This window comes from Bombina bombina, chromosome 1 (genome assembly GCF_027579735.1).
Source record: "Bombina bombina isolate aBomBom1 chromosome 1, aBomBom1.pri, whole genome shotgun sequence".
Classification (NCBI taxonomy): domain Eukaryota; kingdom Metazoa; phylum Chordata; class Amphibia; order Anura; family Bombinatoridae; genus Bombina; species Bombina bombina.
The window spans coordinates 599,085,484-599,110,054 of record NC_069499.1 but is presented as its reverse complement, the minus strand read 5'-3'; the positions used below and the strand labels follow the sequence as shown (position 1 = coordinate 599,110,054).

General features: G+C 42.1%; 1 protein-coding gene across 1 annotated transcript in view; it reads right to left on the bottom strand.

Annotated features, from left to right (window-relative positions):
• Positions 1-517: 517 nt before the first annotated feature.
• The window catches only part of LOC128645721 (thioredoxin reductase-like selenoprotein T), a 51,485-nt gene continuing 27,431 nt past the window's right edge, over positions 518-24,571 (bottom strand). The window contains exons 3-5 of the mRNA XM_053698931.1: positions 21,658-21,784; positions 11,889-11,976; positions 518-857 (exon numbers count right to left, since the gene is read on the bottom strand). Coding sequence (XP_053554906.1) covers positions 727-857; positions 11,889-11,976; positions 21,658-21,784 — 346 coding nt within the window. The 3' untranslated portion in view covers positions 518-726. The remainder of the gene's footprint in view (positions 858-11,888; positions 11,977-21,657; positions 21,785-24,571) is intronic.

Here is a 24,571-nt window from a genome sequence, read left to right as displayed (position 1 = left end):
GGTTACAGAATTGCTTTATAATCCCTTCAGTTTTATATTTTGAATTATCTTATGAATGTAGTGTGTATATATTATTATTAAAAAGGTTAGTAAAAATAAATCTTCCTTGGATCCTTCCAGAATTGTGATTTATCTTGCTTAGCTGAAATTATTTCTGTATATGAGAACAACAGAAAACTACTGCTTCTGCTAATATTCTTCTATGGACAATATTCAGAACCCATACATTGAGAGTTCTTCAAAATGTGTGATATACCGTTAAATCCATGTTTCATGTCAGACAGTGACAGATAGCTTTTCTATTTTTTATGATACTATATACTAAAAATGTTTTGCTTCTGCAAGTCCGAAAAGTAATGAAGGATTTCCGATGCAAGATGGGAAGAATGCAAACTTCCCCTCCTAAAGGTCAGCACTGTCATTTTACAACATTCGGACTACTTGGTAATGGTCATACAATTTGAAGAATAAGAACACATTATTACAAGTACACTTAATGTACACCTTACGCCCGGTCTTATTGTTCAGAAGTTGTCAATTTATTACATTTTAAAATGTCCATCATTTTAAACAGACTCGCCCCTCTTGCTTTCTCTTTCCCCCCCTCTAGAAAATCTCAGAGTAGCATTTACTCCAGGAGTTTTCAATGCAACCCTTCATAAATCCAGAGTGGAGGCTGAGAAAGGAGGAGGAGGGTCACAGCAACAATTCCACACTGCTCGCTTTTTAGTCTCTCCAAGATGAGTGTGAATCCTTCTCCCCAGCTAAATTTGACTTCACATGAGAACTCAGAATCTGCAGCAACTCCTGTATACCTGGGACATATCCAGTCTTCAACTTAGACCATATGCGAGTGTCTGGTAAACAAAAGTGCAAAGAAAGAAAAAATAAAAATGGTTAGAGGCAGGACGGTTAAATGAGTGGTGCAAGAGTCAGAAGAAAGATTTAAAAAGAGTGTGAAGACAGAGGGGGTAGAAGAGACGAGGAGAAAATTAAAAGGGACAGTCTACTTGAAAATGTTTCTGTAAAAAGACAAATAATCCCTTTATTACCCATTCCCTAGTTTTGCATAACAAACACAGTTATATTAATATACTTTTTACCTCTGTAATTACCTTGTATCTAAGCCTCTGCAGACTGCCCCCTTATCTCAGTGCTTTTGACAGACTTGCATTTAAGCCAATCAGTGCTGACTCCTGGGAGTGAGCACAATGTTCTCTATATGGAACACATGAACTAGCGCTGTCTAGCTGTGAAAAACTGTCAAAATGCACTGAGATAAGAGGTGGGTTAAAGGGCTTAGAAATTAGCATAATGGCCTATCTATGTTAAGCTTTCAAAAAATACAAAGAGAACAAAGCACATTTGATTAAAAAAAGTGCATTGGAACACTCCTGGGAAGGCTCGGAGTACAGACTTTACATACCTTTCTCCAACATAGGTGTGTCCGGTCCACGGCGTCATCCTTACTTGTGGGATATTCTCTTCCCCAACAGGAAATGGCAAAGAGCCCAGCAAAGCTGGTCACATGATCCCTCCTAGGCTCCGCCTACCCCAGTCATTCTCTTTGCCGTTGTACAGGCAACATCTCCACGGAGATGGCTTAGAGTTTTTTAGTGTTTAACTGTAGTTTTTATTATTCAATCAAGAGTTTGTTATTTTGAAATAGTGCTGGTATGTACTATTTACTCAGAAACAGAAAAGAGATGAAGATTTCTGTTTGTATGAGGAAAATGATTTTAGCAACCGTCACTAAAATCCATGGCTGTTCCACACAGGACTGTTGAGAGCAATTAACTTCAGTTGGGGGAACAGTGAGCAGTCTCTTGCTGCTTGAGGTATGACACATTCTAACAAGACGATGTAATGCTGGAAGCTGTCATTTTCCCTCTGGGATCCGGTAAGCCATGTTTATTACGATTGTAAATAAGGGCTTCAAAAAGGGCTTATTAAGACTGTAGACTTTTTTTGGGCTAAATCGATTGATTATTAACACATATTTAGCCTTGAGGAATCATTTTATCTGGGTATTTTGATATAATAATATCGGCAGGCACTGTTTTAGACACCTTATTCTTTAGGGGCTTTCCCAAAGCATAGGCAGAGCCTCATTTTCGCGCCGGTGTTGCGCACTTGTTTTTGAGAGGCATGGCATGCAGTCGCATGTGAGAGGAGCTCTGATACTTAGAAAAGACTTTCTGAAGGCGTCATTTGGTATCGTATTCCCCTTGGGGCTTGGTTGGGTCTCAGCAAAGCAGATACCAGGGACTGTAAAGGGGTTAAAGTTCAAAACGGCTCCGGTTCCGTTATTTTAAGGGTTAAAGCTTCCAAATTTGGTGTGCAATACTTTTAAGGCTTTAAGACACTGTGGTGAAAATTTGGTGAATTTTGAACAATTCCTTCATGTTTTTTCGCATTTGCAGTAATAAAGTGTGTTCAGTTTAAAATTTAAAGTGACAGTAACGGTTTTATTTTAAAACGTTTTTTGTACTTGTTATCAAGTTTATGCCTGTTTAACATGTCTGAACTACCAGATAGACTGTGTTCTGAATGTGGGGAAGCCAGAATTCCTATTCATTTAAATAAATGTGATTTATGTGACAATGACAATGATGCCCAAGATGATTCCTCAAGTGAGGGGAGTAAGCATGGTACTGCATCATTCCCTCCTTCGTCTACACGAGTCTTGCCCACTCAGGAGGCCCCTAGTACATCTAGCGCGCCAATACTCCTTACTATGCAACAATTAACGGCTGTAATGGATAATTCTGTCAAAAACATTTTAGCCAAAATGAACACTTATCAGCGTAAGCGCGACTGCTCTGTTTTAGATACTGAAGAGCATGACGACGTTGATATTAATATTTCTGAAGGGCCCCTAACTCAGTCTGATGGGGCCAGGGAGGTTTTGTCTGAGGGAGAAATTACTGATTCAGGGAACATTTCTCAACAAGCTGAACCTGATGTGATTGCATTTAAATTTAAGTTGGAACATCTCCGCATTCTGCTTAAGGAGGTATTATCCACTCTGGATGATTGTGACAAGTTGGTCATCCCAGAGAAACTATGTAAAATGGACAAGTTCCTAGAGGTGCCGGGGCTCCCAGAAGCTTTTCCTATACCCAAGCGGGTGGCGGACATTGTTAATAAAGAATGGGAAAGGCCCGGTATTCCTTTCGTCCCTCCCCCCATATTTAAAAAATTGTTTCCTATGGTCGACCCCAGAAAGGACTTATGGCAGACAGTCCCCAAGGTCGAGGGAGCGGTTTCCACTTTAAACAAACGCACCACTATACCCATAGAGGATAGTTGTGCTTTCAAAGATCCTATGGATAAAAAATTAGAAGGTTTGCTTAAAAAGATGTTTGTTCAGCAGGGTTACCTTCTACAACCAATTTCATGCATTGTCCCTGTCGCTACAGCCGCATGTTTCTGGTTCGATGAGCTGATAAAGGCGGTCGACAGTGATTCTCCTCCTTATGAGGAGATTATGGACAGAATCAATGCTCTCAAATTGGCTAATTCTTTCACCCTAGACGCCACTTTGCAATTGGCTAGGTTAGCGGCTAAGAATTCTGGGTTTGCTATTGTGGCGCGCAGAGCGCTTTGGTTGAAATCTTGGTCGGCTGATGTGTCTTCCAAGAACAAGCTACTTAACATTCCTTTCAAGGGGAAAACGCTGTTTGGCCCTGACTTGAAAGAGATTATCTCGGATATCACTGGGGGTAAGGGCCACGCCCTTCCTCAGGATCGGCCTTTCAAGGCAAAAAATAAACCTAATTTTCGTCCCTTTCGTAGAAACGGACCAGCCCAAAGTGCTACGTCCTCTAAGCAAGAGGGTAATACTTCTCAAGCCAAGCCAGCTTGGAGACCAATGCAAGGCTGGAACAAGGGAAAGCAGGCCAAGAAACCTGCCACTGCTACCAAGACAGCATGAAATGTTGGCCCCCGATCCGGGACCGGATCTGGTGGGGGGCAGACTCTCTCTCTTCGCTCAGGCTTGGGCAAGAGATGTTCTGGATCCTTGGGCGCTAGAAATAGTCTCCCAAGGTTATCTTCTGGAATTCAAGGGACTTCCCCCAAGGGGGAGGTTCCACAGGTCTCAGTTGTCTTCAGACCACATAAAAAGACAGGCATTCTTACATTGTGTAGAAGACCTGTTAAAAATGGGAGTGATTCATCCCGTTCCATTAAGAGAACAAGGGATGGGGTTCTACTCCAATCTGTTTATAGTTCCCAAAAAAGAGGGAACGTTCAGACCAATCTTAGATCTCAAGATCTTAAACAAGTTTCTCAAGGTTCCATCGTTCAAAATGGAAACCATTCGAACTATTCTTCCTTCCATCCAGGAAGGTCAATTCATGACCACGGTGGATTTAAAGGATGCGTATCTACATATTCCTATCCACAAGGAACATCATCGGTTCCTGAGGTTCGCATTCCTGGACAAACATTACCAGTTTGTGGCGCTTCCTTTCGGATTAGCCACTGCTCCAAGGATTTTCACAAAGGTACTAGGGTCCCTTCTAGCTGTGCTAAGACCAAGGGGCATTGCTGTAGTACCTTACTTGGACGACATTCTGATTCAAGCGTCGTCCCTTCCTCAAGCAAAGGCTCACACGGACATTGTCCTGGCCTTTCTCAGATCTCACGGATGGAAAGTGAACGTGGAAAAGAGTTCTCTATCTCCGTCAACAAGGGTTCCCTTCTTGGGAACAATAATAGACTCCTTAGAAATGAGGATTTTTCTGACAGAGGCCAGAAAAACAAAACTTCTAGACTCTTGTCGGATACTCCATTCCGTTCCTCTTCCTTCCATAGCTCAGTGCATGGAAGTGATCGGGTTGATGGTAGCGGCAATGGACATAGTTCCTTTTGCACGCATTCATCTAAGACCATTACAACTGTGCATGCTCAGTCAGTGGAATGGGGACTATACAGACTTGTCTCCGAAGATACAAGTAAATCAGAGGACCAGAGACTCACTCCGTTGGTGGCTGTCCCTGGACAACCTGTCACGAGGGATGACATTCCGCAGACCAGAGTGGGTCATTGTCACGACCGACGCCAGTCTGATGGGCTGGGGCGCGGTCTGGGGATCCCTGAAAGCTCAGGGTCTTTGGTCTCGGGAAGAATCTCTTCTACCGATAAATATTCTGGAACTGAGAGCGATATTCAATGCTCTCAAGGCTTGGCCTCAGCTAGCGAGGGCCAAGTTCATACGGTTTCAATCAGACAACATGACAACTGTTGCGTACATCAACCATCAGGGGGGAACAAGGAGTTCCCTGGCGATGGAAGAAGTGACCAAAATCATTCTATGGGCGGAGTCTCACTCCTGCCACCTGTCTGCTATCCACATCCCAGGAGTGGAAAATTGGGAAGCGGATTTTCTGAGTCGTCAGACATTGCATCCGGGGGAGTGGGAACTCCATCCGGAAATCTTTGCCCAAGTCACTCAGCTGTGGGGCATTCCAGACATGGATCTGATGGCCTCTCGTCAGAACTTCAAAGTTCCTTGCTACGGGTCCAGATCCAGGGATCCCAAGGCGGCTCTAGTGGATGCACTAGTAGCACCTTGGACCTTCAAACTAGCTTATGTGTTCCCGCCGTTTCCTCTCATCCCCAGGCTGGTAGCCAGGATCAATCAGGAGAGGGCGTCGGTGATCTTGATAGCTCCTGCGTGGCCACGCAGGACTTGGTACGCAGATCTGGTGAATATGTCATCGGCTCCTCCTTGGAAGCTACCTTTGAGACGAGACCTTCTTGTTCAGGGTCCGTTCGAACATCCGAATCTGGTTTCACTCCAGCTGACTGCTTGGAGATTGAACGCTTGATCTTATCGAAGCGAGGATTCTCAGATTCTGTTATCGATACTCTTGTTCAGGCCAGAAAGCCTGTAACTAGAAAGATTTACCACAAAATTTGGAAAAAATATATCTGTTGGTGTGAATCTAAAGGATTCCCTTGGGACAAGGTTAGGATTCCTAGGATTCTATCCTTCCTTCAAGAAGGATTGGAAAAAGGATTATCTGCAAGTTCCCTGAAGGGACAGATTTCTGCCTTGTCTGTGTTACTTCACAAAAAGCTGGCCGCTGTGCCAGATGTTCAAGCCTTTGTTCAGGCTCTGGTTAGAATTAAGCCTGTTTACAAACCTTTGACTCCTCCTTGGAGTCTCAATTTAGTTCTTTCAGTTCTTCAGGGGGTTCCGTTTGAACTCTTGCATTCCGTTGATATTAAGTTATTATCTTGGAAAGTTTTGTTTTTAGTTGCAATTTCTTCTGCTAGAAGAGTTTCAGAATTATCTGCTCTGCAGTGTTCTCCTCCTTATCTGGTGTTTCATGCAGATAAGGTGGTTTTACGTACTAAACCTGGTTTTCTTCCAAAAGTTGTTTCTAACAAAAACATTAACCAGGAGATTATCGTACCTTCTCTGTGTCCGAAACCAGTTTCAAAGAAGGAACGTTTGTTGCACAATTTGGATGTTGTTCGCGCTCTAAAATTCTATTTAGATGCTACAAAGGATTTTAGACAAACATCTTCCTTGTTTGTTGTTTATTCCGGTAAAAGGAGAGGTCAAAAAGCAACTTCTACCTCTCTCTCTTTTTGGATTAAAAGCATCATCAGATTGGCTTACGAGACTGCCGGACGGCAGCCTCCCGAAAGAATCACAGCTCATTCCACTAGGGCTGTGGCTTCCACATGGGCCTTCAAGAACGAGGCTTCTGTTGATCAGATATGTAGGGCAGCGACTTGGTCTTCACTGCACACTTTTACCAAATTTTACAAGTTTGATACTTTTGCTTCTTCTGAGGCTATTTTTGGGAGAAAGGTTTTGCAAGCCGTGGTGCCTTCCATTTAGGTGACCTGATTTGCTCCCTCCCTTCATCCGTGTCCTAAAGCTTTGGTATTGGTTCCCACAAGTAAGGATGACGCCGTGGACCGGACACACCTATGTTGGAGAAAACAGAATTTATGTTTACCTGATAAATTACTTTCTCCAACGGTGTGTCCGGTCCACGGCCCGCCCTGGTTTTTTTAATCAGGTCTGATGATTTATTTTCTTTAACTACAGTCACCACGGTACCATATGGTTTCTCCTATGCAAATATTCCTCCTCAACGTCGGTCGAATGACTGGGGTAGGCGGAGCCTAGGAGGGATCATGTGACCAGCTTTGCTGGGCTCTTTGCCATTTCCTGTTGGGGAAGAGAATATCCCACAAGTAAGGATGACGCCGTGGACCGGACACACCGTTGGAGAAAGTAATTTATCAGGTAAACATAAATTCTGTTTTTATCTTATTCAATAAGGCATTTACAGAATGTACCCTATACACATACGACTGAATACGTCATTTGAATTGTTTGTTATACCTTTTCTTCTAATAAAGCCTTAGGGGCGCGATCCGATATAGATCGTAGTTTGCGGCGCAAGCGAGGGAACCCGCGTCGCCCGCAGTTTCATCTCGCAACTCGAGCTATCCCATATACGGCGCCGTCAGATGCTAAAGTTAGAAACTGCCGGCACCTACAAAACCTGACTAAAGTCTAAATCACCCGCACTGTCTAACACGCCTCCCTAACATAGCCCGACACGTCTAACACGCCTCCCTAACATAGCCCGACACGTCTAACCCTCTATCCGCTATCCCCCCTCACTATCCTAACAATAAAATATGTATTAACCCCTAAACCGCCGCTCCCAAACCCCGCCGCAACCTAATAAAGTTATTAACCCCTAAACCGCCGCCAGCTATATTAAATCTATAACCCCCTAAAGTGAGCCCCTACCCCGCAGCTATCTATTTTAAAATTATTAACCCCTAATCTAATCCCCCTACACCGCTGCCAGCTATATTAACTATATTAACCATAATTATATTAGGGTTAATATAGTTAATATAATTATTATATTAACCCTAATTATATTAGGGTTAATATAGTTAATATCGTTATTAATATATATATATATATATATATATATATATATATATATATATATATATATATATATATATATATATATATATATATATATATATATATATTTTGATATTCAATCAGCCAATCAGATTTTTCTACCTTAATTCCGATTGGCTGATAGAATCCCATCAGCCAATCGGAATTCGACGGACACCATCTTGGATGACGTCATTTAAAGGAACCTCATTCATCGGGAAGTCGTTGTGCCGGATGGATGCTCCGCGGCAGAGGAGCGAAGAAAGAAGATTGAAGATGCCGATTTGCTTGAAGACATCGCCGATGGAAGAAGACTCTCTGCCGCTTGCTTGAAGATATCCCGCGGATGGAAGAAGACTTCACTGCCGCTTGCTGGAACACATCGCCTGGATCGGATGAGGAGTTCGGCCCGGCTGGCTGAATACAAGGTAGGGAGATCTTCAGGGGGGTAGTGTTAGGTCTATTTAAGGGGGGTTTGGGTTAGATTAGGGGTATGTGGGTGGTGGGTTGTAATGTTGGGGGGTGGTATTGTGGTTTTTTTTCAGGCAAAAGAGCAGTTTTCTTTGGGGCATGCCCCCACAAAAGGCCCTTTTAAGGGCTGGTAAGGTAAAAGAGCTTTGAACTTTTTAATTTAGAATAGGGTAGGGAATTTTTTTATTTTGGGTGGCTTTATTATTTTATTAGGGGGCTTAGAATAGGTGTAATTAGCTTAAAAATCTTGTAATCTTTTTTTTTAATTTTTGTAATTTAGTGTTTGTTTTTTTGTTGTAATTTAGTTTAGTTTATTTAATTGTATTTTTAGATAGATATTTGTAGTTTAATTTATTGATAGTGTAGGTGTATTTGTAACTTAGGTTAGGATTTATTTTACAGGTAATTGTGTAATTATTTTAACTAGGTAGCTATTAAATAGGTAATAACTATTTAATAGCTATTATACCTAGTTAAAATAATTAACTATTTACCTGTAAAATAAATATAAACCCTAACATAGCTACAATGTAATTATTAATTACATTGTAGTTATCTTAGAGTTTATTTTATAGGTAAGTATTTAGATTTAAATAGAAATATTTTAGTTTATAATATGAATTAGATTTATTTAATAAGAATTTAGTTAGGGGTGTTAGGGTTAGATAGAGTTAATATAGTTTATATAAATACTATAGTAACTATATTAACCCTAATATAATTAGGGTTAATATAGTTAATATATATAATGTAATAACTATATTAACTATAATATACTTAGGGTTAATATAGATAATATAGCTGGCGGCGGGGTAGGTAGATTAAATTAGGGGTTAATAATTTTAATATAGATGGCGGCGGTGTAAGGGGTTCACATTAGGGGATAGATCAGTTAGATGGTGGCGGTTTTAGGGGTTCATATTAGGGGATAGATCAGTTAGATGGTGGCGGTTTGTTTATGTAGATGGCGGCAGTTTAGGGGTTAAATACTTTATTAGGGATTGCGGCGGGGGATCGCGGTTGACAGGGAGATAGACATTGCGCATGCGTTAGGTGTTAGGTTTATTTAGCAGCCAGTTTAGGGAGTTACGGGGCTCCAATAGTCAGCGTAAGGCTTCTTACGGCTGCTTTTTGTGGCGAGGTGAAAATGGAGTAAGATTTCTCCATTTTCGCCACGTAAGTCCTTACGCTGTATATAGGATACCAAACTGAGTGGGTTTGGTATACCTGCCTATGGCCCAAAAAACTACGGGCGACGGCAGAAATATACGTGCGTAACTTCTAGGTTATATAGGATACCAAACCCGCGCAAATATTGGCGTCGCCGACTTTTGCGGGCGACGATTTTTATCGGATCGACCCCTTGATAGGGAAAAAAAAAAAAAAAAGTACATTGGAAAGTTGTTTAAAATTGCATGCCCTCTCTGAATCATGAAAGTTTAATTTTGACTAGACTGTGCCTTTAAAGGGACAGTAAACCTTAAAAATAATGTTACATAATTCTGCACATAGTGCAGAATTATATAACATTATTTAAGTGCTATAGTTCTAAAACCCTTTTTTCTCTTTTAATATGTAAAAATTATGGCGCTTTTACAGACCCGCTCTCTGCTCTCTGCTGAGCGGGTCTGTAATATTTAGTCAGCGCATCGGGCCAGCTGTATAGTCACAGCCCGGCCCGACCGCGCCATAGCACTAAGTGCAGCTCGCTCCTCTAAAAAAGGGTTTTAGAACTATAGCACTTAAATAATGTTATATAATTCTGCACTATGTGCAGAAATATATCACATTATTTTTAAGGTTTACTGTCCCTTTAAGGTACAGGATGTAGGTAACAAGATAATGGAACCACTGTGCCTAAATGAAGCTAGACTATAAAAAAAAAAAAAAAATCAGGTGGTGAGAAAATAATGTTATGTTATGCCGGTATGCATGTGATGGAAATGCTTTGAGAAGCTTGTTTTATGAGAAATCTCCACATTTGTTGTAGATAAGGACATTGCCAAGCTCAGCCTGTATGTTAGCTCTCCCCATTCTCTGAAACTGTTTAAGGAATCTCATAATACTCAATGGTTATGTATGATGTAAAATCACATGCTGTGGGTCTCTCCCCGATTGTGCAGCCTAGCTTACATGTGCTGTGTGATATCTGTGTGAGGGAACTCCTTATGCCGTACACCTGGATTAGAAGGTCAAGTAACATTAAAGGTTTTTTTTTCCTTTGTTACTTCCAATAGGTCTTATTAAAATACAATACATATATTTGTTTTGGTTTTTTAATTTACAGATGTTCATGTTTTTGTTTGTTTTTAAAGTGTTGTTGTAAATTGTGCTCACCAGCCAATCAGCAATCTGTTCCTAGTGATAAGCTGCACACACATACAACAAATAAAGGGCTTAATCACAATCTATCATTTGATAACTATTGGCATTTTAACAGCTGCCAATGGGCTGTTTCCGATGTTGAAGCAATAACAGTCAGTCAAATTCATCGTTTCCCAGCAGCCCTTTTTTGGAATGTAACATGTTAACACCAATAAAGATGAGCTAAATCAATAACAAACCCTCGTGCCCATTATAAAGAGAATCTCTATGGCTTTGGAGCCTATAAGCATCACTACACACTACTAAAAAAAGGTTTAACACACACACAGACCCTTCACGTCATTGCTACACCCATTTAGAGTGTGGTTAACCCTGTACATTTAGCTTTTGATTATGAATTTGAGAGATTAAAGGGAAACTGAACCCAAATTTTTTCTTTCGTGATTCAGATAGAGCATGAAATTTACTCCTATTATCAAATTTTCTTTATTCTCTTGGTATCTTTATTTGAAATGGAAGAGTGTAAGTTTAGATGCCGGCCCATTTTTGGTGAACAACTTGGATTGTCCTTGCTGATTGGTGGATAAATTCATCCACCAATAAAAAAGTGCTGTCCAGAGTCTGAACAAAAAAAAAAAAAAGCTTAGATGCCTTCTTTTTCAAATAAAGATAGCAAGAGAACGAAGAAAAATTGATAATAGGAGTAAATTAGAAAGTTGCTTAAAATGGCATGTTCTATCTGAATCATGAAAGAAAAAAAGATGGGTTCAGTGTCCCTTTAAGGAATGTGTCATTTTCAGGAAGTAGAGATTATACGCTTCAGGTGTATTAATGGCAGAAGCATTTAGGGTTGAGATTATATATAAAAAAAAAACACAACAATACTGGCCAAAGTTAATAAAATTGTATGTACAGAAAACAAGAGCCAGATTGTGATCCACCCCATAGTTAGTGTTGGTGTGCAGGTGTTGCGGATGATTTCACTGTGTATACATAGTATGGGTGAAGTCATGAGGTTTGGGAGAGGAAAGAAGTATGCTGGGCAGAAAATGTGGTTATTAGAGCAAAGGGACGGGTTTTTTGTATTGCTATATATCAGAATGCGTGTTTAAAAAGGTTTACAGTTTCTCACCATTGTACAGAATCTCAAAAGCTCCAGTTGATAAACAGAAATTCTCCAACATATTGGATACAAAGAAAATCATTAGACAGGAAAAAACCTGCAAATAAAAAAAAAAATGATCACTGTTAAACCTTACACAACCATGTCAGATGTATCTGAGCTGAAGCTGTTATTAGACCATGGAGTTGTATTTAAACAACTTCAGTGCTCTTTCAGAAGATACCTTTACTGTACAAAAATCACCCAAAATGGCAACACAATGCAAAGAACACAAAATGGTTTAGTGTTTCAGGGAGAATATTGAAAACAAGTACATGCATTCTATTTTATAAAGCATATGAACTATATGGCCAAAAGCATGTGGACATCCCTACTAGATCTGCCCTGGTCAACTATAAGTGCTCCTATTATGAAGTGGAAGTGTCTATTAGTAACAGCCCAGCCTCAAACTGGTAGACCGCGCAAACTCCCAGAGCGGGGCTGCCAAGTGCTGAAGTGTGTAGCACATAAAAATCACCTACAGACTTCCAAAGTACCTCCGGAAGAAACCGCAGCACAAGAACTGTGCATCAGGAGCTTCATGAAATAGTTTTAATTAGCCAAGCAGCTGTACACAAACCTTACATCAACACGTGCAAAGCCAAGCATCGTCTAGATTGGTGTAAAGCATGTGGCCACTGGTCTCTGGAGTGATTAATCATTCTTCACTATATAAAAATTAAAAATAAGTGCAGCGGATGCCAGGAGAACACTGCTTACTGAAATGCATAGTGCCTACAGTAAATTTGGTAGGCATATTGGTCTGGGGCAAGGTTTGGACTAGGCCTCTTAGTTCCTGTGAAGGGTAATCTTAATGCTACAGGATACAAAGGCATTTTAGACATGACTGGGCCCCTGTGCACCAAGCAAGGTCCATGAAGACATGGTTTGTCAAGTTTGGTGTGGAGGAAATTAAAAGGGACATTAAAGTAATTTTAGAATGAGAAACTGTTTCAAACATATTATAATGCTTATTTTCACAATTGGCATTTATTTTTATTTTTAATTGCAATAAAAAGTTATTTAATTTTCAAATGCTGAAGCTTTCTAGTGTCCTCAGAATTTCAGCTTTAAATGCCCTATAGCAGTGGCAGTCGTACGACTGCTGTGTGCCACTGCTCGTGGCAGCAGTATACAGAGGCTGTGAGCAGCCCAAGAGAATACACAAATCAACAGCTCATTTGTTCTCTGAATCAAGTGCACGGCTCAGCTGTCTGCTAGGCAACAAGCATCTATCCTTCTACAGCTCATAATCTGAACAGATCCGAGTGCTGTGAGTTTAGTTTGTCTGTTATGGGATCAGCAGCAGTGTATGAGCCTTTCTTTCTATAAACAAAGCTTATACAATGCCGCAGCTCTTTAAAGGAGCATTCAACTTGACATTTCAAGTGTTAAAATCTGTTTAAAATTGATATATAATAAACTAAGATTGATGTACACAGGTCAGCCCACTGCCGAAATTAACTATTTAGGTAGCAGTGTGCAAACTGTCTTCCCTGGATAATAATGCTTTTAAATGTGCAGGATACAGAACCCCGGCTTTGATAGATATCCAGAGCCATGAAAGCTAGCCCCGCCCTCTCCTAAGCTTTATTTTAAAGGAACAGTTAACACCAAAACGGTTACTGTTGCACAACCAACCTGTAAATTTCTGACTGTTTCTAAGCTACTACAGACAGCCTCTTATCACATGCTTTTTTATTTTATTTTCACAACAAGAGACTGCCAATCCATGTGGGCCACATAGATAACATTGTGCTCTCTCCCATGGGTTGTGGATAACACTGCACTAATTGGCTAAAGTTCAAGTCAATAGATAATAAAAAGTCATGTGATCAGGGGGCAGTCTGCAGAGGCTTAAAGGGACAGTCTACACCAGAATTTTTATTGTTTTAAAAGATAGATAATCCCTTTATTACCCATTTCCCAGTTTTGCATAACTAACACATTTATAATAATATACTTTTAACCTCTGTGATTATCTTGTATCTAAGCCTCTGCAAACTGCCCCTTTTTTCAGTTCTTTTGACAGACTTGCAGTCTAGCCAATCAGTGTCTGCTCCCAGATAACTTCTCGTGCACAAGCACAGTGTTATCTATATGAAATACATGAACTAACACCCTCTAGTGGTGAAAAACTGTTAAAATGCAATCTGAAAGAGGTGGGCTTCAAGGTCTAAGAAAACATAATTTATGCTTATCTGATAAATTTATTTCTCTTGTAGTGTAGTCAGTCCACGGGTCATCCATTACTTATGGGATTATATCTCTCCCCAACAGGAAGTTGCAAGAGGATCACCCAAGCAGAGCTGCTATATAGCTCCTCCCCTCACATGTCATATCCAGTCATTCGACCGAAACAAGACGAGAAAGGAGAAACCATAGGGTGCAGTGGTGACTGGAGTTTAATTAAAATTTAGGTCTGCCTTAAAAGACAGGGCGGGCCGTGGACTGACTACACTACAAGAGAAATAAATTTATCAGGTAAGCATAAATTATGTTTTCTCTTGTTAAGTGTAGTCAGTCCACGGGTCATCCATTACTTATGGGATACCAATACCAAAGCTAAAGTACACGGATGATGGGAGGGACAAGGCAGGAACTTTAAACGGAAGGAACCACTGCCTGAAGCACCTTTCTCCCAAAAATAGCCTCCGAAGAAGCAAAAGTGTCAAATTTGTAAAATTTTGAAAAAGTGTGAAGTGAAGACCAAGTTGCAGCCTTGCAAATCTGTTCAACAGAGGCCTCATTTTTAAAGGCCCAGGTGGAAGCCACAGCTCTAGTGGAATGAGCTGTAATTCTTTCAGGAGGCTCATAGGCTAAACGTATTATGCTACGAAGCCAAAAGGAGAGAGAGGTAGCCGAAGCCTTTTGACCTCTCCTCTGTCCCGAGTAAACGACAAACAGGGAAGAAGTTTGACGAAAATCTTTAGTTGCCTGAAAATAGAACTTCAGGGCACGGACTACGTCCAGATTATGCAAAAGTTGTTCCTTCTTTGAAGAAGGGTTAGGACATAATGATGGAACAACAATCTCTTGATTGATATTCCTGTTAGAAACCACCTTAGGTAAAAACCCAGGTTTAGTACGCAGAACTACCTTGTCTGAATGGAAAATCAGATAAGGAGAATCACAGTGTAGGGCAGATAACTCAGAGACTCTTCGAGCCGAGGAAATAGCCATCAAAAACAGAACTTTCCAAGATAACAGCTTAATATCAATGGAATGGAGGAGTTCAAACGGAACACCTTGAAAAACTTTAAGAACCAAGTTTAAGCTCCACGGCGGAGCAACAGTCTTAAACACAGGCTTAATCCTAGCCAAAGCCTGACAAAAAGCCTGAACGTCTGGAACATCTGCCAGACGTTTGTGTAACAGAATAGACAGAGCAGAAATCTGTCCCTTTAATGAACTAGCAGATAAACCCTTTTCTAAACCCTCTTGTAGAAAGGACAAAATCCTAGGAATCCTAACTTTACTCCATGAGTAACTCTTGGATTCACACCAATATAAGTATTTACGCCATATTTTATGGTAAATTTTTCTGGTAACAGGTTTCCGAGCCTGTATTAAGGTATCAATAACTGACTGATAGAATCAAGCGTTCAATCTCCATGCAGTCAGCCTCAGAGAAATTAGATCTGGATGGTTGAAAGGACCCTGAATTAGAAGGTCCTGTCTCAGAGGTAGAGACCATGGTGGACAGGACGACATGCCCACTAGATCTGCATACCAGGTCCTGCGTGGCCACGCAGGTGCTATCAGAATCACCGATGCTCTCTCCTGTTTGATCTTGGCAATCAGCCGAGGAAGCAGAGGAAATGGTGGAAACACATAAGCCATGTTGAAACCCCAAGGGGCTGCTAGAGCATCTATCAGCGCCGCTCCCGGGTCCCTGGACCTGGATCCGTAACAAGGAAGTTTGGCATTCTGTCGAGAAGCCATGAGATCCAGTTCCGGTTTGCCCCAACGATGCATTAGTTGAGCAAAGACCTCCGGATGAAGTTCCCACTCCCCCGGATGAAAAGTCTGACGACTTAGGAAGTCCGCCTCCCAGTTCTCCACGCCTGGGATATAGATCGCCGACAGGTGGCAAGAGTTGGACTCTGCCCAGCGAATTATCTTTGATACTTCCAACATCGCTAGGGAACTCCTGGTTCCCTCTTGATGGTTGATGTAAGCCACAGTCGTGATATTGTCCCACTGAAATCTGATGAACCTCAGTGTTGCCAACTGAGGCCAAGCTAGAAGAGCATTGAATATCGCTCTTAATTCCAGAATATTTATTGGGAGGAGTTTCTCCACGATCCCTGAGCCTTCAGGGAGTTCCAGACTGCGCCCCAACCTAGAAGGCTGGCATCTGTTGTTACAATCGTCCAATCTGGCCTGCGAAAGGTCATCCCTTTGGACAGATGGAGTCGAGAAAGCCACCAGAGAAGAGAATCCCTGGTCTCTTGATCCAGATTTATTAGAGGGGACAAATCTGAGTAATCCCCATTCCACTGACTGAGCATGCATAATTGCAGCGGTCTGAGATGCAGGCGCGCAAATGGTACTATGTCCATTGCTGCTACCATTAAGCCGATTACTTCCATGCACTGGGCTACTGACGGGTGTGGAATGGAATGAAGGGCACGGCAAGCATTTAGAAGTCTTGATAACCTGGCCTCCGTCAGGTAAATTTTCATCTCTACAGAATCTATAAGAGTCCCTAAGAAGGGAACCCTTGTGAGTGGTAATAGAGAACTCTTTTCCACGTTCACCTTCCACCCATGCGACCTCAGAAATGCCAGAACTATCTCTGTATGAGACTTGGCAGTTTGAAAACTTGACGCTTGTATCAGAATGTCGTCTAGGTACGGAGCCACCGCTATACCTCGCGGTCTTAGTACCGCCAGAAGTGAGCCCAGAACCTTTGTAAAGATTCTTGGGGCCGTAGCTAACCCGAAGGGAAGAGCTACAAACTGGTAATGCCTGTCTAGGAAGGCAAATCTTGGATACCGATAATGATCCTTGTGAATCGGTATGTGAAGGGAGGCATCCTTTAAGTCCACTGTGGTCATGTACTGACCCTCTTGGATCATGGGTAGGATGGTTCGAATAGTTTCCATTTTGAATGATGGAACTCTTAGGAACTTGTTTAGGATCTTTAAGTCCAAGATTGGTTTGAAGGTTCCCTCTTTCTTGGGAACCACAAACAGATTTGAATAAAATCCTTGCCCTTGTTCCGACCGCGGAACTGGGTGGATCACCCCCATTAATAAGAGGTCTTGTACACAGCGTAGAAACGCCTCTTTCTTTATTTGGTTTGCTGATAACCTTGAAAGATGAAATCTCCCTTGTGGAGAAGCTTTGAAGTCCAGAAGATATCCCTGAGATATGATCTCCAACGCCCAGGGACCCTGGACATCTCTTGCCCAAGCTTGGGCAAAGAGAGAAAGTCTGCCCCCCACTAGATCCGTTTTCGGACAGGGGGCCCTTACTTCATGCTGTCTTAGGGGCAGCAGCAGGTTTTCTGGCCTGCTTGCCCTTGTTCCAAGACTGGTTGCCTTTCCAACCCTGTCTGTAACGAGTAGCAGTCCCTTCCTGTTTTGGGGCGGAGGAAGTTGATGCTGCTCCTGCCTTGAAATTACGAAAGGCACGAAAATTAGACTGTTTGGCCTTTGATTTGGCCCTGTCCTGAGGAAGGGAGTGACCCTTACCTCCAGTAATGTCAGCAATAATTTCTTTCAAGCCGGGCCCGAATAAGGTTTGCCCTTTGAAAGGAATATTAAGCAATTTAGATTTAGAAGTTACATCTGCTGACCAGGATTTAAGCCATAGCGCTCTGCGCACCTGGATGGCGAATCCGGAGTTCTTAGCTGTTAGTTTGGTTAAATGCACCACGACATCCGAAACAAATGCATTAGCTAGCTTAAGGGCTTTAAGCTTGTTCATAATCTCATCCAATGGAGCTGTGCGAATAGCCTCTTCCAGAGACTCAAACCAGAATGCCGCCGCAGCAGTGACGGGCGCAATGCATGCAAAGGGCTGTAATATAAAACCTTGTTGAACAAACATTTTCTTAAGGTAACCTAATTTTTTATCCATTGGATCTGAGAAAGCACAACTATCCTCCACCGGGATAGTGGTACGCTTGGCTAAAGTAGAAACTGCTCCCTCCACCTTAGGGACCGTCTGCCATAAGTCTCGTGTGGTGGCGTCTATTGGGAACATTTTTCTAAATATCGGAGGAGGGGAAAAAGGCACACCGGGTCTATCCCACTCCTTGCTAATAATCTCTGTAAGCCTTTTAGGTATAGGAAAAACGTCAGTACACACCGGTACCGCATAGTATTTATCCAGCCTACATAATTTCTCTGGGATTGCCACCGTGTCGCAATCATTCAGAGCCGCTAACACCTCCCCTAGCAATACACGGAGGTTCTCAAGCTTAAATTTAAAATTTGAAGTTTCTGAATCCGGTCTCCCCAGATCAGATCCGTCACCCACAGAATGAAGCTCTCCGTCCTCATGTTCTGCAAATTGTGACGCAGTATCGGACATGGCTCTCGTGTCATCGGCGCGCTCTGTCCTAAACCCAGAGCTATCGCGCTTGCCTCTTAACTCAGGCAAATTAGATAATACTTCTTTCATAACATTAGCCATATCATGCAAAGTGATTTGTAAGGGCCTTGATGTACTTGGCGCCACAATCTCACGCACCTCCTGAGCGGGAGGCGAAGGTACTGACACGTGAGGAGAGTTAGACGGCATAACTTCCCCCTCGATGTCTGGTGATAATTTCTTTACCGGTAAAGACTGACTTTTATTTAAAGTAACATCAATACAATTGGTACACAAATTTCTATTGGGCTCCACATTGGCTTTTAAACATAATGAACAAGTAGATTCATCTGTATCAGACATGTTTAACAGACTAGCAATGAAGGCTAGCAAGCTTGGAAAAAAACTGTCAGTGAATTTACAAGCAATATGAAAAAACGCAGCAGCACTTTTAAAAACACAAAAAAAAAAAAACTGTCACAGTTGAAATAACAATTAACTAATTCAGTTATAGCCAACAATTTTAACAATAAATTTATGAATTTAGCAGAGGATTGCACCCACTAGCAAACGGATGATTAACCCCTCAATACCCACAACCGGATAATCAATTTTAGATTTAATGTTTTTCTCACATTCAAACACACTGTCACAGGTCTGCTGTGACTGATTACCTCCCTCAAAATTGAATTTTGAAGACCCCTGAGCTCTCTGGAGACGTCCTGGATCAAGGAGGAAAAGGCAGGAAGACTGTGCTAGAATTTTATCTGCGCAACAAGGCGCTAAAAAAAGGCCCCTCCCACTCATATTACAACAGTGGGAGACCTGTTACAACGGTTTCTATGCAGAAATAAACGTTAGCCACGTGGAAAAAAATCATGCCCAAAAAGATTTATCACCAAAGTACCTCACAAAACGAATAACATGCCAGTAAACATTTTAAAAACAACTTTTCCAGTGTTATGTAAAGTTATCACTAAGCCTGCTACCAGTCGCTTCTACTGCAGTTAAGGCTTATACATTTATTTCAGTATTAACAGTATTTTCTCAGTCAAATTCTAGTCCCTAGAAAATAACTCAACTGCGCATACATTTAACAGCCTGATACCAGTCGCTACTACTGCATTAAAGGCTGTACTTACATCATATGGGTAACGGCAGTGTTTTCTTAGTCAATTCCATTCCTAGAAAATATTATACTGCACATACCTCATTTGCGGAGGACCCCGCATGCTATTCCCCTTTCTGAAGTTACCCCTCCTCAGAATGCGCGAGAACAGCCAGTGGATCTTAGTTACGTCTGCTAAGATCATAGAAAACGCAGGCAGATCTTCTTCTTCTAAATACTGCCTGAGAGAAAAAACAGCACACTCCGGTGCCATTTTAAAATAACAAACTTTTGATTGAAGAATTAAGTAAAAGACTCCTGTCTCCTCTCACAACCTCCTTTGTTGAGACTTGCAAGAGAATGACTGGATATGACATGTGAGGGGAGGAGCTATATAGCAGCTCTGCTTGGGTGATCCTCTTGCAACTTCCTGTTGGGGAGAGATATAATCCCATAAGTAATGGATGACCCGTGGACTGACTACACTTAACAAGAGAAATTAGCATATGAACCGCCTAGGTTAAGCTTTCAACTAAGAATACCAAGAGAACAAAGCAAAATTGGTGATAAAAGTAAATTGGAAAATTGTTTAAAATTACATGCTGTATCTGAATCATGAAAGTTTATTTTGGCCTAGTCTGTCCCTTTAAATACAAGGTAATCTCAGAGGTAAAAAAACTATATTAATATAACGGTTGGCTGTGCAAAACCTGGGGAATGGGTAATATAGGGATTATCTATCTTATTAAATAAAAATGTTTGAGTTTACTGTCCCTTTAAAGGGACACTGAACCCAATTTTTTTCTTTTGTGATTCAGATAGCGCATGCAATTTTAAGTAACTTTCTAATTTACTCCTATTATAAAATGTTCTTCATTCTCTGGGTATATTTATTTGAAAAGCAAGAATGTAAGTTTAGATGCCGGCCCATTTATGGTGAACAACCTGGGCTGTTCTTGCTGATTGGTGGATAAATTCATCCACCAATTAAAAATTGCTTTCAGAGTTCTGAACCAAAAAAAAGCTTAGATACCTTCTTTTTCAAATAAATATAGCAATAGAATGAAGAAAAAAATGATAATAGGAGTAAATTAGAAAGTTGCTTAAAACTGCATGCTCTATCTGAATCACGAAAGAAAAAATTTGAGTTCAGTATCCCTTTAACTATTTGCCTCTTTACTAGCAGCACTTTGGTCTTTGGGCCTGATATTCAAAACCTCGCCAGCATCGGGAGAAATCACACAAAATCTTTTGCTTTTTTTTTTTTTAAGACCTTGTATTGTAATATAGGAGTATCTGCTTCACATAAAGAACATTACATACAAATATTTCTTAAGATAAAATTTGTATTTCAAAGTTTTCCTAAGGGCCTCGCCAAACCGACGAGATCATTTTACCGGAGTGGCGAGGTTTTCAATATCAGGCCCCCTGTATCTGTATGCAGCCAACAGCTGGTGTCAATTAGCAGCATACCAGGTGTTACAGCTAGGGATGGGCGAATGTGGTGAAAGTGCAAAATGTTCGGTAGAACAAATAGTCCTGCGTGTTGATAAGAAGAAAATCCATTACTATTCGGTAATCTAATGTTATTTCCAGTTTTCGAATATTCAGAATTAGATCGATTATTCACATTCAAAATTTCAAATGTAACATTTGATTAAACAAATACTATTCTGAAGTTCAATAGTTCATTTGGTAGGGAATTTAGTAAATTTATACAAAAGACAATTTTTTCTATATAAAGTGAAAGTAAATCCTACTGTTTTACAAATGCTAGGATTGACTTTTGAAACAAATAAAGGGGACTTTTATTCATAAAGTATAAGATACTTCATGTAGAAAGCTCCTTCCTTTATTTGTTTCAATCGATCACCGTTTTTAGCTGCTACAGCAGCCCATAGCTGTGCAGTAAATCCGGCTCCCATGGGCACCAAGCCAGATTTACCGCACGGCTATTGGCTAAGAGGTGAAAACGACACCTCTTAGCAAAAAAAATTTTTAGCCGTGGGCTGCTGTAGCAGCTAAAAACGCTGATCAGTTGAAACAAATAAAGGAGCATGTCACCAGCAATAAAGCATAACATACCTTGTTATTTTGAGCCCAAATCCAGCTGGCCGGTGTTGGGACACCCAATGCATTAAATGGGTCACAACCAACAATAACACAAAAGATGAGGAGAAGCTTCAGCACAGCAAGGATTGATGCAGTATGCCTAGGAAAAAGTAAGAGAAGAAAGAAGAACTTTAGTATAAACTAGAAGAAAATACTAGTGATGTTAAACTCTCCCATTTTTAAAATCAGATTCGGAATGTTAGTAATTTTTAGATGGAGTTTAATTCATCAGTTGTAATGAAGTAGTACTATAACTTACTTTTTACCCTTTCATGGGTAGGAAGGATTAATGCCGTCAAAATGTCTATTCTGCCCAAAATATTATATATATTTCAAACACTTACGATAACCATCCCAGACTCCTATATACTCTCCCTATAAAATCTCATCAATGCTTACATATCGCAGAATAAAAGACAAAGAATAGCAAAAACAACTATGTAGCGCTCTAAGGAGAATGCGGTTTGGGGGTTCCTCATTTGCAATATTAATCGATGGGCGGTCTTCCGAACACGGATTATGGACTAGTGTAAAAGTTTGACACACAAAGAATGGGTCACTCTGGAACACACGCTTGCCGGGGCAACTCATTTGGGTAGTTACTGCTGGTTGCCCATCCAACAAAAGGAAATTTGAATACCACCTGTAACGGTACCAACAGGATACCAAGGGTTAGCACCAGGGAACAATGTACTGCATAGGGAATCAGCAACTCCTCACAACCCAGCCAGTTTTCAAGTTTAAAACAGAATGACATTTATTAAAAGGCTATGCCTAGTATTTATGAAGGTCTGACCCCCCAGATGGGGGGTTGAAAGAATGTTGTACATTAGATGGAGGGACCACACCCTTGGACAGACCACAATAGAATCACATTACTTTACTTAGGCAGATAACAACTTAAACACAAAACACATTTGGCTTTTCTTATCACCTAGGCGTCTGCTTTCTGAGGGTGATTAAACAATGGACTGTTTATCACTAACTTTAATGACAGTGCACAATAGCTGAGGCTAGTAACCTTGTCGTTCAAGAATAGTTTCTTAAAGCTGAACACAGTTAACTCCTTCAGTACTGACAGAAGGGTCTGTCACATCTACATAGCACACAATACAGTCTATAGACAACCTTTCTTACATTATAGTCCAGAAGTGACTAGGTTTGCCACAATGCTCCCCCAGAACCAAGCCGGCATACACAGTCTGATCCCAACGGATCGGCTTGGGGATGTCCGGGGAAGTACTCACAGATCACTTTTCAAGTTCAGTTTGTCTGGACAACCCGTTGGCGTTACCGTTTTGTTTCCCTGGGCGGTAATGGATTGTAAAGTCGAAGGGCTGCAGCGCCAAACTCCAGCGCAGCAGCCTGGCATTGTCCCCGGCCACACGGTTCAGCCACACCAACGGGTTTTGATCTGCGAGTAAGGAAAAAGGTTGTCCATACAGGTACGGCTGCAACTTTTTGAGGGCCCACACCACGGCAAGGCATTCTTTTTCGATGGCGGCGTAGCTTACTTCACGGGGCAACAACTTTCGGCTCAAGTAAGCTACGGGGTGTTCTCTGCCATCTGCTCCAACTTGGCTCAGCACTGCCCCCACTCCAAACATCGAAGCGTCTGTGTGAACAAGAAATCTTTTAGTGGGATCGGGTGCAGCAAGTACAGGCGCATTAGTTAGAGCAGTCTTTAGTTGTTGGGTCACCTCTGCGGTAAACTGGGTGCCCCTATCCGATATCTCCTGGGGGAACTCTACCCGGGAAAATATTTTTATTAAGGCTTCAACTACCGTCTCTGCATGGATGTTGGAGAGAGCAATGGCCTCGGGGTACCTAGTGGCGTAGTCCACCACGGTTAAAATGTACCTCTTCCCGGAGTGACTGGGCTTGGGTAGTCACAGGGTTAACATCAGCGGGACCCATGGGGGCATAGGCAGAAACAAGGGGGGCCCAAGTCATTTCCAAGGAGAACATCAGCAGGTAAGTCCTTCTTGACCCCCACATTCACAAGTCTAGCGCCCACTCCCCAATCCAAATGTACCCTGGCAACAGGTAGGCGGAACACAGTGCCCCCTGCTATCCTCACAGCCACAGTGTCTCCAGTGTGCTGTTTCTCAGACACCAAGTTCTCTTGAAGCAAGGTCATGGTAGCACCAGTATCCCGTAGACCACTGACCTCCTTCCCATTCACTTTAACCCGTTGCCGGTTATTCCGGTGGGCAGCTTGCACGGGGTCTGCTTCATGTAGGCTGCCCCAGCATTCTGGCGCCTCTACGTAGCGGGCCGCAGGCTGAGGATTATGTGTGATTCCGCCGGCGGGTCTTCTCCAGGACTGTGCTTGATTCGCTGCATTTAGGGGACACTCTGGTCTTTTGTGCCCTAGTTGCTTACATCCAAAGCACCGAATAGGTTGTGAGTAGCCCCGCGAATTGAACCGGGCTCTCTGAGGGTAGTTCGTGGCCGGAGGCCGTGTGGTATAGCGGTGCGCCGGGGGCTGGTAACTGGCAGCTGCTGGGGTGACTGGGGGTCTGTACTCCACTCTAGCAGTGAGCAATCAGTATACCGCTCCCCCTGCCCCTCGTACTGCCACGGATCCGCCAGTGTGTGCTGTATCCGGCACCAAATGGGGAGCTATCAGGGTTAAAGTAGCTCCCGAATCCCGAAGTCCCTGGACCTCCTTCCCCTCTACGGTCACCAGCTGGCGGTGATGTTGCCGGTTATCGGTGGCCCGGACCGACATCACCTCATGCAGAATTCCCAGGGGTTCCTCGGCTTGGGTGCTCAACACCTCATGAGTGGCTGGCTCCGTTTGGTAATGGTGAGCAGCCGCCCTTGGGGCCAGGTTCTGTCTGACCTGGTTCCAAGCTTGTCTGCTCCGATTTTGGGTGCACTC